The 15,957-nt window shown below is 42.2% G+C and overlaps 1 protein-coding gene across 3 annotated transcripts in view; it reads left to right on the top strand.

Annotated features, from left to right (window-relative positions):
* The window catches only part of phkb (phosphorylase kinase, beta), a 57,991-nt gene extending 42,415 nt beyond the window's left edge, over positions 1–15,576 (top strand). The window contains exons 16-31 of one of the 3 annotated variants that reach the window (XM_029767085.1): positions 101–194; positions 3,413–3,496; positions 4,275–4,379; positions 4,536–4,618; positions 4,935–5,025; positions 5,503–5,561; positions 5,691–5,853; positions 6,005–6,086; positions 7,508–7,565; positions 7,817–7,907; positions 12,909–13,105; positions 13,280–13,414; positions 13,505–13,634; positions 13,958–14,065; positions 14,279–14,416; positions 14,845–15,576. In XM_029767085.1, coding sequence (XP_029622945.1) covers positions 101–194; positions 3,413–3,496; positions 4,275–4,379; positions 4,536–4,618; positions 4,935–5,025; positions 5,503–5,561; positions 5,691–5,853; positions 6,005–6,086; positions 7,508–7,565; positions 7,817–7,907; positions 12,909–13,105; positions 13,280–13,414; positions 13,505–13,634; positions 13,958–14,065; positions 14,279–14,416; positions 14,845–14,982 — 1,756 coding nt within the window. In that variant the 3' untranslated portion in view covers positions 14,983–15,576. Of the gene's footprint in view, positions 1–100; positions 195–3,412; positions 3,497–4,274; positions 4,380–4,535; positions 4,619–4,934; positions 5,026–5,502; positions 5,562–5,690; positions 5,854–6,004; positions 6,087–7,507; positions 7,566–7,816; positions 7,908–11,510; positions 11,602–12,908; positions 13,106–13,279; positions 13,415–13,504; positions 13,635–13,957; positions 14,066–14,278; positions 14,417–14,844 lie in introns of all 3 variants that reach the window. The other 2 variants (XM_029767084.1, XM_029767086.1) reach the window with 2 other exon arrangements.
* Positions 15,577–15,957: the final 381 nt, after the last annotated feature.

Here is a 15,957-nt window from a genome sequence, read left to right as displayed (position 1 = left end):
GCTCTTTTTCATAGCTAATATTCTTTTGGCCACCCGGACTGTTGGGCTTCCGAAACAGTCCCAGCTGTGTAGCCTAACAGTGTGTTGTGTTGTGTTGCAGATTGCAGGTGTTCCTGAACACCTATGGCATCCAGACTCAGACACCCCAACAGGTGGAGCCCATTCAGATCTGGGCCCAGAAGGAGCTGGTCAATGTGAGTTATACCACAGAATGAAATAGGTGTGATGTTCATCACTATGGGTAACACCACAACCTGACTGAGGCCATTAAATGCTCACTGCAAGGAGAGGAGATTGTGCAACGTTCACGTACATTTTTCTGAACGTTTTAGAAAACGTACATGATTTTAGAAAGCAATAAACTAATCAGTCAATCAGTCAATTTACCTAGATGTCCAAGGCCGTCTATCGAGATGTCAGCCGAGCATATGGGCTTAGTCAATTCATCTGACTGTCAATCTTTGCAGACACGATCTATTAAGCTATCCCTCTTGGTTGCTCAATCAGTCAGAGTGAGGCTGGAGATCGGCCAACGGGATTGACCAGTTGACCTGTCCAATATGTCATTTTGGCAAGCAGCGTATTCTTCTTGTGGGATGTCTATAGTATCCAGTGCATCAAGTCTAAAACTATTACTGTATTGGTGTAATGCGTATAGAAACGACCACTGCCTTTCCTAATATATTAATACATCTTAGAGAGGTCTGCCTCTGCTCTTCCTCCCTGTTGTTGGGCATGTAGTTATGCAGCAATGGATTGGGTGGGTGTCACGAGCCAGGGCGAGCAGCATACTAAATATTAAATCCCATTTGAATCTGTTAAAGGCTGGGGCACCGCTCTGCATTGCGTCGCTCGCTTCATCTCTCTCTGCCGTTCGATTGTGTTTCCAACAGCTGCTTGACGACAGGAGAGCGGCAATTACATCCAGCAGCATGTTATTTATCTCAACCCAGGTGGCACAGCAACAGCGCTGCCAAAATAGCTTCCATTTGCCTTGGTGACGCCTCCCCAACCCATCTGCATGTCGTTTGACCCATCTCCCAGCGATCATGTCTATAAAAGCCAACGGTCGTTCCACCAATTGTTGGTGCCAAGTGTAACTTGGTCCAAAGAAACTTTAGATTTTAACATTGTCATAAAACAAAACGCATTTTCCTATCTCATGAGGTTAAATGAAAAAGTACTGTAGTAAGTGCCTATTAGGTGCCAAATAAACAGGGTTGACGATATCTTCTTAAACCTTAAAATGAGGGACAGATGTAAATGAATACCTAATCACATGAAATATATTATAATCTTCATATTTTTTATTTAACTAGGCAAGTCAGTTAAGAACAAATTCTCATTTACAATGACGGCCTACCCCAGTCAAACCCGGACGACGCTGGGCCAATTGTGCCCCGCCTGATGTGATACAGCCTGGATTCGAACCTGGGACTGTAGTGACGCCTCTTGCAGTGCCTTAGACCACTGCGCGACTCGGGAGATATGACTTTGTCAAAGCAACAAAATAACTAGGGCTTTCTAATGATGGTGAAACTGATGGATGATGGAAAATATTCCTAGAGGTGACAGGATTGAATGAAGGGACATGCCGATATGCTGAATTTTGGCACTTTAGTGAGCCTTTATTCCATTGAAAATACAATTAGAATTCTCCATGTGGTCTATATTAAAGTGTACTTCATTTAATATAATAGGATTTTAAAATTCAAAATTGGTGCGCAATTTCAACTTTTAAACATCAAAGGGACGCAAAAGGCCCCCCTTTTCGTGGAACGACCCAGATGTCTAGGAGAGAGGAGAGCAGGTTTTCGATTGATGAACAGAGACACTGCGACACTAAAGCCTTCTGTTACAACTGTCATTCTCTTACAACAGGCCTCATATCACCCAACCTAATGACACGCTCAGAATGTAGCCATCTTGGTGGCATTAACAGCAATCACATTAGCAGTTTGGTTGCTTTTGATTGTGGTCTAAATGGGAGAACTTTGTGATGTGAGCCGTGTGCTGTGTTCATTGGTATTTTTCAGGCAGGGACAGGGAGCCGTGGGTGCAGACAAAGGTTCACATAACGTCTCTCCTCAAACAGGCCACATGGCCAGGGGCGCTGGGAATTTGTTATGCGACTTAATTCTGAACTCTGCTTTTTTTTTATCATAACATTCTGTTAATTGCTTGATTCTCCTATTATCTTTCGTACTTTCCACCCATGTATAAATTGTTTCCAACTCATTTGAAGATGGGAAAAGCAGGAGGAGTGGCAGAGCTCCATCTAGTGGTAGGATGTACACATTGCTCTTTGGTAAGACTGGTGATTGCTTTGTATTGAAGCTTGTTAGCTACATCTCCTGCAGCGCCACTGAAGTATACAGTCAGTGTTATTGCCCAGGAGCCTCTGATTGGATTGATTAGGAGGAATAATTGCCATGTATGGTGTGGAAAGATAAGGGCTGAGTTCATCCCATCATCTCGTAAAGGGGACAGTATGACACAGAGGTCACAGGGACTGCAGTGTGCCTCCTCACATGCATGGATCAGGTGTTGTAAAATCAATGCCCCTTATCCGCATTGTGGCTGGACAACAATTTTCCTCATCACTCTGGCATACAGGTTGTTACCTCTTTTCTCTCCGTTTCAGTGTCTTCAGGGCATAGACACTCTGTGACCTTGCACCATTACATAGTGAAAATGGAATTCAAATATATTTAAAATACCATTAGCCAAGGAAATATTACACCAAGACCATACCAGGTAGAAGTGAAAGAATGGGGACCAGTGAGAGCCGATCCTGACTGACGGAGCCTACTAACTAACTGAGCTACTTGGTGTTGCTTTACAGTAAGGACCTGCAGGGGACCTTTCTACCTCTGCCTTCTGACAACTCTCCATGAAACCCACCTGCACCATGGCACTAAACAGAACCATAGGGGTGTTAGGCTCCACAACAGAGCCGTCGTAGGCAGGCTCTGCAGGGGCCGTTAACTACTGGCACGTCTCATAACTTCAGAGGGAGGTCATTTTAGATTATGGATCGCAACAAAAGAAAAATCATTGGGGATATGAGGGAGGATTGATCTTTTTAGAGGTGCAATAAAAATAGACAACTTTCCCTGCCTGGCATTTTAAAATGACTCCCATTATGATCTCTCATATCTAGCTGAGTATGTTGTCAGATCTGAAGGCTAGATATGTGTAAGAGAGGAAAGGGAGGTAGCTAGCTATATGATAGCAGTTCTCTATGGATCTGTGACTTGCCTGAGGGAATAGGAGGAGGGTAAATCTATTTTGTGGTCTGTTAGTCAGATGTAATGTAAATGGCATTGGTCAATAGGCCATAGGTCTAAGATTTGATGTGTAATTTGAAAAATGAAACTGAAATAGGTATGCATTTCTCTTTCTCCCACAGGCGTACCGCTTCCTGGCCATCAATAAGAAGCTGGGGCTGAGTGGGCGTCCAGAAAGGCCAGTGGGCTGCATGGGGACTTGCAAGGTGAGTGTGCACCACTCAATGCTACCACATACTCCGAGGTACTGGGCATACCACCACCTCCTCACTGATGAACATAAACCAGCACTTCTCAGTGTGCAACCACAGCTCAGAAACTGAATAATATTCATTTACATGTACAGATATAATGCACATAGATATTATACATATTTTTGCCTTACTCTTAACATTGTACAAAGTACTGCTGCCATGCAATCCATGCAATCCATGATGGAAATATGTGTCATTCAATTTCGTAATCCACTTTGATATTGTGAGCTGCTGTCATTAAACTGTTGTTGGTATTCCTTCTAGTTGTCCCCAGTAAAGGTCATCTAAATAAGTTTACACAGCTGAATACAATATATATTTTTTTATTGCCAAATGAATCAATCACAGTTCCAAACCTATTACTAAGACAATTTTTTATGGAAGATGTATGTGTTCTGATGGAATAGGGCATCCTGGCACAGGACATTATAATAATCTCTTTGTTTGTGTGCTTGGTAGTGCTTGTGTTTTAGAAACGAACAGGAAGAGCGAGTGTGCCTGTGCATATTTTGTGTTTGTTTGTAGAGGAGACGTGGTGTGTTAGTTTTAGGAAGTATCTGTGCTCGCAGGACTGTAACGTCTATGCGTTCTAGCTTCTGTGTATTCCTTCCTCGAGATCGATGGGTTGTTTTATGTCCTGTCCAGAGTAATGTATATGTCGGTACCTCCGAGCCATCCATCTTGGCCTGCAGGATCAGGTAATGCAACGTGTCTGCTCCACTCACCACAGATTTATCGGATCCTGGGGAAGACTGTGGTGTGCTACCCGATCGTCTTTGATCTCAGTGACTTCTACTTATCCCAGGATGTCATGCTGCTGATTGATGACATCAAGGTGAGCTGGGGTGAACTCACCTCATAAACACTTCTGTTTAGACATTCGTCTGGTTTAATCCTTGTTCTGGGAAATGCTCACTCCCCACATTGTGTCCCTAACTGTATGTCTGTTTGGTCAATGCAAGTTTAATGTGGTACATATCTTTGTATGTAGAATGCACTGCAGTTCATCAAGCATAGCTGGAAAATGAAAGGTCGCCCACTCTTCCTGGTCCTCATCAGAGAGGACAACATCAAGTAAGATCTACTTTTGTATTTCCTTCTGTACTGTAATTGTTGCTGCTTTAGAGTGTATTGGAATCCAGCACAGGAGGTGTACCTGTATTTGCCAATAAGAGTTTTGTTATTGTCATTTATATCACTTTAGCTTGGGTGTTATGCTGATCACAGCAGTGTTGATCTTTATCCAAAGAGCACCTTTTTAAATGCAATAAAATCGCTTACCATCCCACAGTAGAGGTTGTTCTATTGGAGTCTGTGGAATAGCATAAAAAAACGCTCAATACTCATTAGGTTAATATGGAGAAAATGATAACAGTAGAATATCCTTCAGGGGGAGCCGTTTCAACCCAGTCCTGGACATGTTGGCGTCGTTCAAGAAGGGGAGTGTCGGTGGGGTCAAAGTTCACGTGGACAGGCTTCAGGTTCTCAACACTTTTACTTGTTTCAGTCCACTCAAACTTCTTTGAGGCATTGTGATATCTACCCTCACAATACTATGGGCAGTTCTCCTTTCCTTTGGAAATGCATTTAGAAATAGTGAATATGTATGTTTGCAAATCCAATGCCTTTTGAATTGCCTTCGCCGAGTTCTATTTGCTACTGTTACAATGACTTTCAGTGTCTCTAGAGAGTTCTTTAGATGTTGTGATGTGACGTCTTTTATGAAGGACACTCAATATTCCCCTCACACCTAACTCTAGGAGCAGACAAAGGGCTCCATCCCTTATAGTCAATCCCTTTTATCTTCTCATTCTTCTGGGCACATAATTCCCCTTTGTACATGTAACTGGCTGTCCTCATATTGATGTGACTTCAGTCGGAATGTTTGAAATGACCTGAACTGTCCATATCCCATGTAAATGAGATTCCTTGATGTCACTATTAAATCGTCCTTCCAGACCCTGATATCAGGAGCTATTGTGGAGCAGTTGGACTTCCTTCGTGTCAACGAAGCAGAGTAAGAGCTTGTTCCTGTTGTTTCCGCCTTTGTGTTTTCTGACACTTTTTTTTTATAGAGGAATCAGCGTGTAAAGGATTTAACTTGCCTGTAAACCTGAAAATACTCCTGTAACTTCCCCTGGTCTAGAATCCCAGAGTTTAAGAACTTTCAGGAGCTGGAGATGCCCAAGCACTCCAAGGTGAAGAGGCAAACGAGCACGCCCAATGCCTCAAACCTGGAGCAGCAGCCTGAGATCGACATCGAGGAGTGGAAACACAAATCCACCAACGAGATCATGCAGAAATTCTATGTGAGTCCAGGAGTACGGTGTCAATATTAGGACAGCTACAATCAAAAGGAGATGGGTGTTTTAATGTCAGGGCCCTAGATCTGACTCTAAACTGTCTTTATACCTCCATGGCATGACCTTTGACCTCTTTCTGTGTTTTTGTCTTACTCAGGACTGTGACTGCCTGGCCAGTCAAGCACAGCTTGCCAGTATTCTCATGAAGAAAGAGGGTCCTGACTTCTTTGCCAAGGATGGTAGGCACAGAAACAAAAACGCACATGCAAAATGGTGTTACTCTGTTAAAGTAACAGTCCAGTGAAAATCTCTTCTTACTAATATTCTGTTTGCTCATACCCAAATAATGTTGTTGACTCGTCCTTTACTTGTAATTGTAGCCAAAACATAAATGAGAGAAAAACCTCTCAGTAAAACCCAATCTCAAACTTAGTTTTGAAACAAACCGTAAAAAAAAAACGCTTGAAATTTGCTTGGATAATGACATCATCCTCTTTGGCAGAGACAGGCCCGTATGTGATTGGTCCAGCAGCTTTTTTTCTTTCTTTTTTTTTCTCCGGTGGGGAGAAGGATCCTTCTCGAGACTCAGCTCAGGAGTGCATACTCACTGCACACAAGCTAGCTAGCAAGCCAACAATCCACAGTTGCTTTTATCAAACAACTATCTCGCCAGTCACTTCTATTTCAAATTATGTGGTTTGTATGAGTTGGCCTGCTGGCTGTTTAGAAGCAGTTATCTAACTAACGTGCTAAGGTTTGCTATCGCGGCTAACTGGCTAGCCAACAAGAAAGCAAGTCAAAGCAAATCCTCCACACAACAACCATCTCTCTATTCCCTTCTATTTTAAATCCTGCGGTTTGTAGCTAAAAGTTTTATGTCAAGAGGAAACCCAGTTAGCTGTTGTTGACTGATATACAGGTAACTGCCAAAATAAAGGAAACACCAACATAAAGCATCTTAATAGGGTGTTGGGTCACCACAAGCCAGAAAAGCTTCAATGTACCTTGACATAGATTCTACAAGTGTCTGGAACTCTATTGAAGGGATGCGACACCACTCTTCCATTTGATGTTTTGTTGATTGTGGTGGAAAACGCTGTCTCGGGCACTGCTCCAGAATCTCCCAAAAGTGTTCAATTCGGTTGAGATTTGGTGACTGAGATCACTCTGTTGTTTCCTAACAGACCAAGCAGAGGCACAGAGCAAATCTGCTTTTTAACATCCTAATTATAATGTTTTGGAAGAACATCTATTTAATTCATATTGTAATTTATTGGAGGTAATATTTTATTTAAAAAAAATTGTTAACACTGAACAGATATTTTAACACTATTCATCAGAGCCAGACTACCAGGCCAACTAGCCCCAGGGTGGGAATCAGTGCATCACTGTAAATGAAATGTCCGTAGCCTAATCCATTTAGCACCCCATGACTAACTGATTTAGTTTAGATCAGTGTCTCCTCTGTGTTAGAAATAATAAAAAGAACAAATGGGGTCAATTCAACCAAGGCATAGCCTATGCATCTAGTGTCATGAATAGCAGTTTCTTGGCAAACACCGTTTTCAGACCCAATCATCCACAGTTTACATTGTTCTAGAATATATATACAATGATTTGCATTGCTCAGTTCACTTAGAGTTCTTTTAACTGTTTCCAGAGACCCTAATGGAAGACATGGAGAGACTCTACAGAAGAGCTGGGACCAGGAAGCTTTGGTCAGATTTTCTTCTTTCCCTAGCATATCATTCCCTTTCATTTAACCTGAAAGAATAGTTTGTATTTTATTTCATGTGGCAGGTAATATCCATCCATTTTGTACAGTACCTCTATGAAGAGCCATCAACTTTTTTGCCTTTCAGATCATTTTACTATCGTTTCAAGATTGAAGTAACATTTTCTCTTGTTCTCTACTCTCTACTGAATTCCAAACTGTTGTAAACAATGATACATATTTCTATGGGTGTAGGCTGGCGGTGCGTTACGCTGCGGCCGTTATCATGAAGTTTGCCAGTTCTATAGCCCCTCATATCACCACACTGGTGGTCCATGGCAAGCAGGTAATGGCGTAGAGTTGATGTCTAGAGTCTGTGTAGCATGTGTACTGTATTCGCTCAGCTAGCCAGTCAGTCACTGTGCACAGCGTGTACCATTTAACTGTGAGTGCTATGCTTCACTCATGCACTATTTCCCTTTCAGCACTGTCCACTTGCTCTCTATGGACAATCAATTTCACGTTCACATGCTCCGTCGGCCTTTTTGTTCTTGCCGTTGTTGTTCTTGTTGTGATGGTTTGGCTGTGTCAGGGGAGCTGGTCGTGAGTTTTCATATTGCTCAGCGCTATGATTGAACATAATTGCAGAGGGACCTGAGAGTCAGAGAGTGGAACGGCCTGTAGGCCATGCCCCACCTTGCTCTGGAACCACATCAATACTTGGTCCAATTTCCTTTCTCATTTATTTAACATGGGCTAATAAGTGGAGCTTGAAATAAGTTCCTTTTATATTACACAACATCAATGGTTTAACATCACACCATGAGCATTTAGCCTGACATTTCCTGGACAAAATATGTAGAAGACGTGGACCATATCTGCGCTAAAAAGATATGAGCACAATTTACAATAAGTAAAATAATAGATGGCTGGATGTGGTAAATGGGAGGTGAATGTTGTCGATACGATGAAAGTACACTTTTCTTTAGGAAATCTGGGTTTTACTAAAACATACAACCCAGCTGAAGTTTAAAACACTTTTCTCCATTTTATTTTGACTTCTATTGAGACATTTTTTTTTAAGTTGACGTGTATGGCTAAGCAACCCCGTATGCTGCCATGTACACCCCCCTCCGTATTTATTTGGACAGTGAAACTAGAACATTTAATTTGTCTCTGTACTCCAGAATTTTGGATGTGAGATCAATATGTGTCGTATGAGGCGACAGTACAGAATGTCACCTTTCATTTGTGGGTATTTTCTTACTTATCTGTTACCGTTTAGAAATGAAAGCGCTATGTACACTACATGACCAAAAGTATATGGACACCTGCTTGGCAAACATCTCATTCCAGAATCATGGGCATTAATATGGAGTTGGTCCCTCCTTTGCTGTTGTAACAGCCTCCACTCTTCTGGGAAGGCTTTCCACTAGATGTTGTAACATTGCTGCGGGGGCTTCCATTCAGCCACAAGAGCATTCGTGAGGTCGGGCACTGATGTTGGGCGATTAGGCCTGGCTTGCAGTTGGTGTTCCAATTTATCCCAACGGTGTTCGATGGAGTTGAGGTCAGGGCTCTGTGCAGGTCAGTTAAGTTCCACACCGATCTCAACAAACCATTTCTGTATGGACCTCACTTTGTGCACGGGGGCATTGTCATGCTGAAATAGGAAAGGGCCTTCCCCAAACTGTTAGAATCACAGAATCGTCTAGAATGTCATTGTATGTTTTATAGTGTTAAGATTTCCTTTCACTGGAACTAAGGGGCCTAGCCCGAACCATGAAAAACAGCCCCAGACCATTATTCCTCCTCCACCAAACTTTACAGTTGGCACTATGCATTGGGCCAGGTAGCGTTCTGCTGGCGTCCGCCAAACCCAGATTCGTCCACCGGACTGCCAGATGGTGGTGTGTGATACATCACTCCAGAGAGCGTGTTTCCACTGCGCCAGAGTCCAATGGCAGCAAGCTTTACACCACTCCAGCCGACGCTTGGCATTGCACATGGTGATCTTAGGCTTGTGTGCGGCTGATCGGCCATGGAAACCCATTTCATGAAGCTCCCGACGAACAGTTCTTGTGCTGACGTTGCTTTCAGAGGCAGTTTGGGACTCGCTGGTGAGTGTTGCAACGGCAGTCCCGTTCTGTGAGCTTGTGTGGCCTACTACTTCGCGGCTGAGTCGTTGTTGCTCCTAGACGTTTCCACTTCACAATAACAGCACTTACAGTTGACCGGGGCAGCTCTAGCAGGGCTGAAATGTGACAAATTGACTTGTTGGAAAGGTGGCATTCTATGACGGTGCCATGTTGAAAGTCACTCAGCTCTTCAGTAAGGCCATTCTACTGCCAAGGTTTGTCTATGGAGATTGCATGGATGTGTGCTTGATTTTATACACCTGTCAGCAACGCTGTGTGGCTGAAATAGCCGAATCCACTAATTTGAAGGGGTGTCCACATACTTTTGTGTATATATATTGTATCAAGTCCCCCAATTTTGAAGGTATCATTAGTATTTGGACAAATTCACTTATAGTGTATTAAAGTAGTGAAAAGTTAAGTATATGGTCCCATATTCCTAGCACGCAAGTGAAAACGTTACAGATGCACAAATATCATACCTCTAACTTTCTCACTTGTCATTATTCACGATTCATTCAGGATTATCCGTAATCATGATAGCATCCATATTAATGTAGAAGTGTTCAGAAACATTATATTCTTAGTTACAATAAAAGTGACTCCAAAATGACACAATACATTATTTACCATTCATTTACATTGGGCACAACCCCAAAGGACTGCAAATGCTTCCAACAAGTTTGATGTAATCATTGCATGCTAGGAAAATAGCGGCCAAATACTACACTTTTGACTACTTTAATACACCATAAGTGAATTTGTCCAAATGGGGGGACTAGATACATAAAGTGCTTTCATTTCTAAACGGTAAAAACTGATTTCTATGAAAATACCCTCAAATAAAAGGTGATATTCTGTACTGTTGCCTCATATAAAACATTTGATCTCATATCCAAAATGCTGGAGTATAGAGACACATTTAATTTGAGCTTACTGTCCAAATAAATACGGAGGAGAGCGTATGTACCATAACTACAGCCAATGCCTGTTGCTTTTTCCTCACAGGAACACAGCGAGCAGGAGGAGACGCATTGCACAGTCACTCTAATGCAATCGTAAATTAGTGAACATTCAAATATGTCTGCCCCCCCCCCCCCCTCCCCAATAAAATATATTTTTTTATCTAATAGTGAAAATGAATAGGCGGGAAACAATGGCAGGAGCCAGAGCTGAATTCATGCAGTGGAATCTTCCTTTGGTACTGCCTGTTCTGCTAGGCTAGGCTAGATGTCCCAGTGGTAATCACCCGCCATGCTAATAGCTTTCCATTCTATGGGGACAGCATCTTGTGTTTTGATCAGTCCTCCATTTAGTTATTTATACAAAACTCCTTCTGTTGCAGGAAAGGAAGTTTGTAGATTTGTGTTTTTACATGTGCAGAATTGCAAGGATGATCATTTATTTGGCAATCTGGAGATGAAATCCAGAGTTGATTTAGATTTGCTTTTCATTTGCTTAGCAATAATAATTTAAAAAATGGACCTGTAAAACAGTAGCGCAACAAGGCTGTTTGTACTGTATAGACACACTGGTGAACGTGAGCGGGGACACGCCACACACGTGATTTTACAGCTTTGTTTTAGAACTTCATTACATGAATCGCACCTTCAGTAATGTGCCTCAACTCACGTTACAGCCCATCAGCCTTAAAGTCATGGTTATACTGTATGTATGGTTCTTATGATAGAAAACACAGCAGACTACGTTGTTATTGCAGTCAGCCGTTATGAACTGTTCCTACTGTAGAGTTAACATATTGACACATAGTGTTGACCCTATTAAGGATCTCCTTGTGTTTTGTTCACCAGGGGAGTTGTACGAATCGCAGCCAGTGTGATAACTAAGCTAGTGGACAGCATTGCCCCAAGTATTACTAGTGTTTTAGTGCATGGGAAGCAGGTAAGTGGACATTTGAAAATGGGGGGACAATTGTTCAGTTGAACCATGTTTTTTTTTTTTTTTTTTCTTTCCAAGTCAGATGCCTATTTTGAACACAATCTTTATGTTCACTGATTTATCAATGAATTGGATGAAATGATGTCCATTTTGAAAGTATTAGGAACATTCAGTTGACAGTGAGCTCCGCGTGCTATTGTCCTATAGGAAATGCTTAGTGTTATTGCAGTTGCACGCTTCGTATTTCCCAGCTACCTCACTGTGCTTTAGCCCTGTAGCAAGGCTGCTATTGTGTTACGTAAAGTAACCTGGGTTTAACAGGCTCTTTGTATGCTGTAACCTGACCTATGACCTAATATACTGTAAGCTCCCCTTTCCATTGGATTTATATGAAGTGAGCTGCCTTGGCCAGTGTTTTATCGTTCTACTTTTTTCTCTTAAATATTACACAGAGATAAGTTGCTTCCTAACAGTCCCCATTTCTGGCCTCATTTTCCCACCCAAGAGTTTTGGGGCGGTTCATTGCTATGAAGTACCTCAAGGTGTGAATCTGCATATAGATTGCATCGTAGAGGGGAAATTATTCTGGACAAGATGAGAAAGCTGATTTTTAAATGGAGTCAGGTGTCTGCTTACATGATCTACGTAGAATCTTCCTTGATTTTTGTATATGACGACTCGAGTTTAGAGGATATCTACTGTTGTTTGAATGTGTTAAGTAAGGTAGGACATGTTTAGATTACACTTAGTAGTAATAGAAGTGAGGTACAGATTTAAAAACTGTGATTTTGCCATCTAACTGGAGAACATTAGTCTGCAAGCATTAGTTTTAAGGTGCTATTTTTCAAAGGGATATTAAAGCATATCTTGTTTGGGCAGAATAATGATTACCCAGGTGTAATTTTCTTGTGGCCTTTATGCTTTGAAAATAAGAAATATTACAAGATAATCTTGGTTATTATCTTTTGTCCCTTTCATGTTCTACTATGTAGGGGGTTTTACAGTGGCAAGATGGATAGATAGTTTAAGTGAAGGGGACACGGAGACATCAGAATTTCTATATAATATTGCACCTTATCTGGTCAGTCAAAAAGCTTATAGGTAGAGTGATGTCACCCATAATAGAAAATAAAATATAATCCAAGTTTTTATTTGAACCTTTTTGACTATTTGCTCCTTGTTATCCATGATGTAAACACCTTTATCTTCCTGGTTCATCACTCTGTCCTCTTAGTTATAGAATCCCCACAAAACAATAACAGAACTGCAGACATTTCTCTGATGCTGGCTGGGCTGTGCTCTGTTGCCAGGTAACGCTGGGACTGTTTGGGCATGAGGAGGAGGTGATCTCCAATCCCCTTTCACCTGGGGTCATCAAGGGCATCCTCTACAGCAAGTGCTACGGGGAGAGGGAGGCCGTGCTGCAGCAAGAGCTGGTCATCCACATCGGCTGGATCATCTCCAACACCCCCGAGCTGTTCAGCGGCATGCTCAAGATCCGCGTCGGGTACGAAAAGAGCCCGGGAGGAATAGAGCTAGGCAGGCTGTAGCCATGGCCATTCTGATCCTACAGCTGGGTGGTTGTTATTCTGTTTGTCTCTCAAGCTGTCTGTTTGAGGATAGCCATCTGTGGTTATGAGATGCATTGTTTTTGCTTCGTATTCCGCTGGTATTGGTGTAGGTGGATCGTCCAGGCCATGAAGCATGAGTTGGAGATCCGAGCAGGAGACATGCCACCCCAGGACATTTACCAGATGTCCCCCAGCGATGTTAAACAGCTGCTGCTGGACGTTCTTCAGCCACAACAGCACGGCAGGTAAACACTCACAAGCACGCACGCACACACACACACACACACATTTTTTTATTCAATTTTATTAATTGACCTATTCGTTACCCATACCAGGTCCTGGATCAACAGGCGTCAAATCGATGGTTCCCTCAACAGGACTCCCCATGGCTTCTACGACCGAGTGTGGCAGACTTTGGAGAGAACTTGTAATGGCATCGTAGTGGCAGGGATCCATCTCCCACAGGTAGTGTTGGTAATTGCAACAGTGACATAATAATCCTTCTTTGTTTACATCCTCAGACTCCACATTTAATCACATCTCTGAAGGACAACACTGTAGGCCCCTTGACAGTGTTGAAAGGCCCAAAAAGACTGCATATTTCACAGTAGTTGATTCAAAATGATGGTTTGAATACAACATATCCCCATTGCATTGCATATACCCACTATTAAATAAATGTCTGTTTATTTGAGTATGTGAGTTAGTATTTTTGGTAGTAATTGATAATCGGGGTGTTCTTGCCTAAAGCATTACTGTTAAAATCTCCCACTTTCCTTCCATTGCAGCAACCTACTCTGTCTGACATGACCATGTATGAGATGAACTTTTCTCTGCTGGTGGAAGACACACTGAAGGACATTGTGCTGCCTGAGTACAGGCAGATAGTAGTAGAGGTAAGGGCCAATCAGATTTCACTGTAATTTACAGCTGCATGTTTTCCGTACACTGCTATTGGTCAAACAGGATGCTTGATTGACTATCTCATCCACACATTTCATCTAACAACACTTCCGCTACACATTGGGTTAACAATACAAACATCCTAATTATACACACATTTTCTCATGGCTCTATTTTCTTACATGTCCTAATCTCCATGGTCGCAGCTGCTGATGGTGGTGTCTATAGTGTTGGAGAGAAACCCGGAGCTGGAGTTCTCGGAGAAGGTGGACCTGGATGTTCTGGTGAAGGAGGCCTTCCATGACTTCCAGAAGGACAGGAGTCGGGAGGGGACGAAGAAACCGGTAGGTGCTATGCTCTGCCCTACCCTGTCCACTGGGCTCACAGGATCTGAGGTTGGGTCAGACCACCGTCACACAAGGTCCTTGGAGTTCATGTAGCATGCGAGCTTAGCTGTTGTACTTCCACAATGATGTACAGTACAAGTTATCTCCGCTAAGTAGAAGCAGACCTCATATTCGAGGTGAGGATACCTTGGGTGCTTTGGTGATACTTCTTCTGGTCAGTCTACTTAATTAACACTGAATGTTAAGGATGGAAATAATTGTGTCACTTGTTTACTTGTAATGCATATCATATATTTCCAATCTGAATAATTGTTCACTCTGCATGTCATTGCTGAAAAGCAGTGCTTTGTTAAACAACTTTTGACAGTTTGCACTGTATTTAACAGTACTGCTAGTTCACAATGAAAAAACATTGTTGTCCACAGGATGACATGGAGGAGTTCTATAAGACACCGCCGATGGGCAGGAGAGGCACCTCCAGTTACCTGACCAAGGCTGTGATGATTCAGCTGCTTCAGGGAGACGTGAAGCCCTCCAAGGATGACCCCTGCTCAGTCAGCTAAACTAAACCCATTCAGCAGAGTGGAGGAATCTACTGCTACTCTACTTTGTCGAACTACTAACAACATGCTAAATTAGTCAGCAGCACTGACTGTTGTTCCACCAGCAATACCTTCCTTGTTCTGTTAGCTTCGAGCTATTTATATAGGATGTGTCAGATCTGATCAACACCGTTATTACTGTTAATAACATTGAACTCTTACCCACCTGAAATCCTTGCATGTAGAATTTTACCTATAGCATTAGCATTGTGGGGCAGCCCACATTGTTGATTTGTAGTTAATCAATGGCATGATATGTAAAACTACAGTTGCATCCCAGTGCACACTTTTTTTTTGTCTAAGTCTTAGGATGTCCAGGTCTTTTTGAAAGCCCGATCGCTGTATTTTTGTGAATGTGGTCAATGAGTTCCTTCACTCTATTAAAATGATATATTAAGTTGTTTACACATGGTTTGAGTGTGCCTATCCAGTCTAGTGAATCTGAATTGAACTTTTTCAATGTGTGTGACGTTGGCTGATGTGTTCCGTCACTCTATCAAGGGGATTTTGGAAGCTCAATACTAGTTTCAAAAAATAAACTTGAGGAACTTGTGACATCCTGTTGATTTATTTGCTTCGGTTCATCATGTCTGAATTTTGCGAAGCATTACCCTTACTATAGACAATTTGCCTTGTATCATTGAAAATAAGCTAAATGTGTAAAAGGCTTAATCACAACCTGGCGTAACATATTTATTTTTATTTTGGCTGCAGTTACAACAGAAATGTCACGATTATTCATGCGTGTCTATTTGTGCCTGGTGGTACTGTATGCGTATTGAATCTCACCACTAGTAACTCCCACTCATGTTAGCTTAGCTGCAGTCATACCAATCTCACTGCTGGAGCTGGAAAATAACATAATTTGACATAAAAAGGAGGGTTAGACACTGAGAAAAGCAGAGGAATTATTTCTGCATAGGACTCGGTACATTA

This window comes from Salmo trutta, chromosome 12 (genome assembly GCF_901001165.1).
Source record: "Salmo trutta chromosome 12, fSalTru1.1, whole genome shotgun sequence".
Classification (NCBI taxonomy): Eukaryota; Metazoa; Chordata; class Actinopteri; order Salmoniformes; family Salmonidae; genus Salmo; species Salmo trutta.
This window is presented reverse-complemented; position numbering and strand designations above follow the sequence as displayed.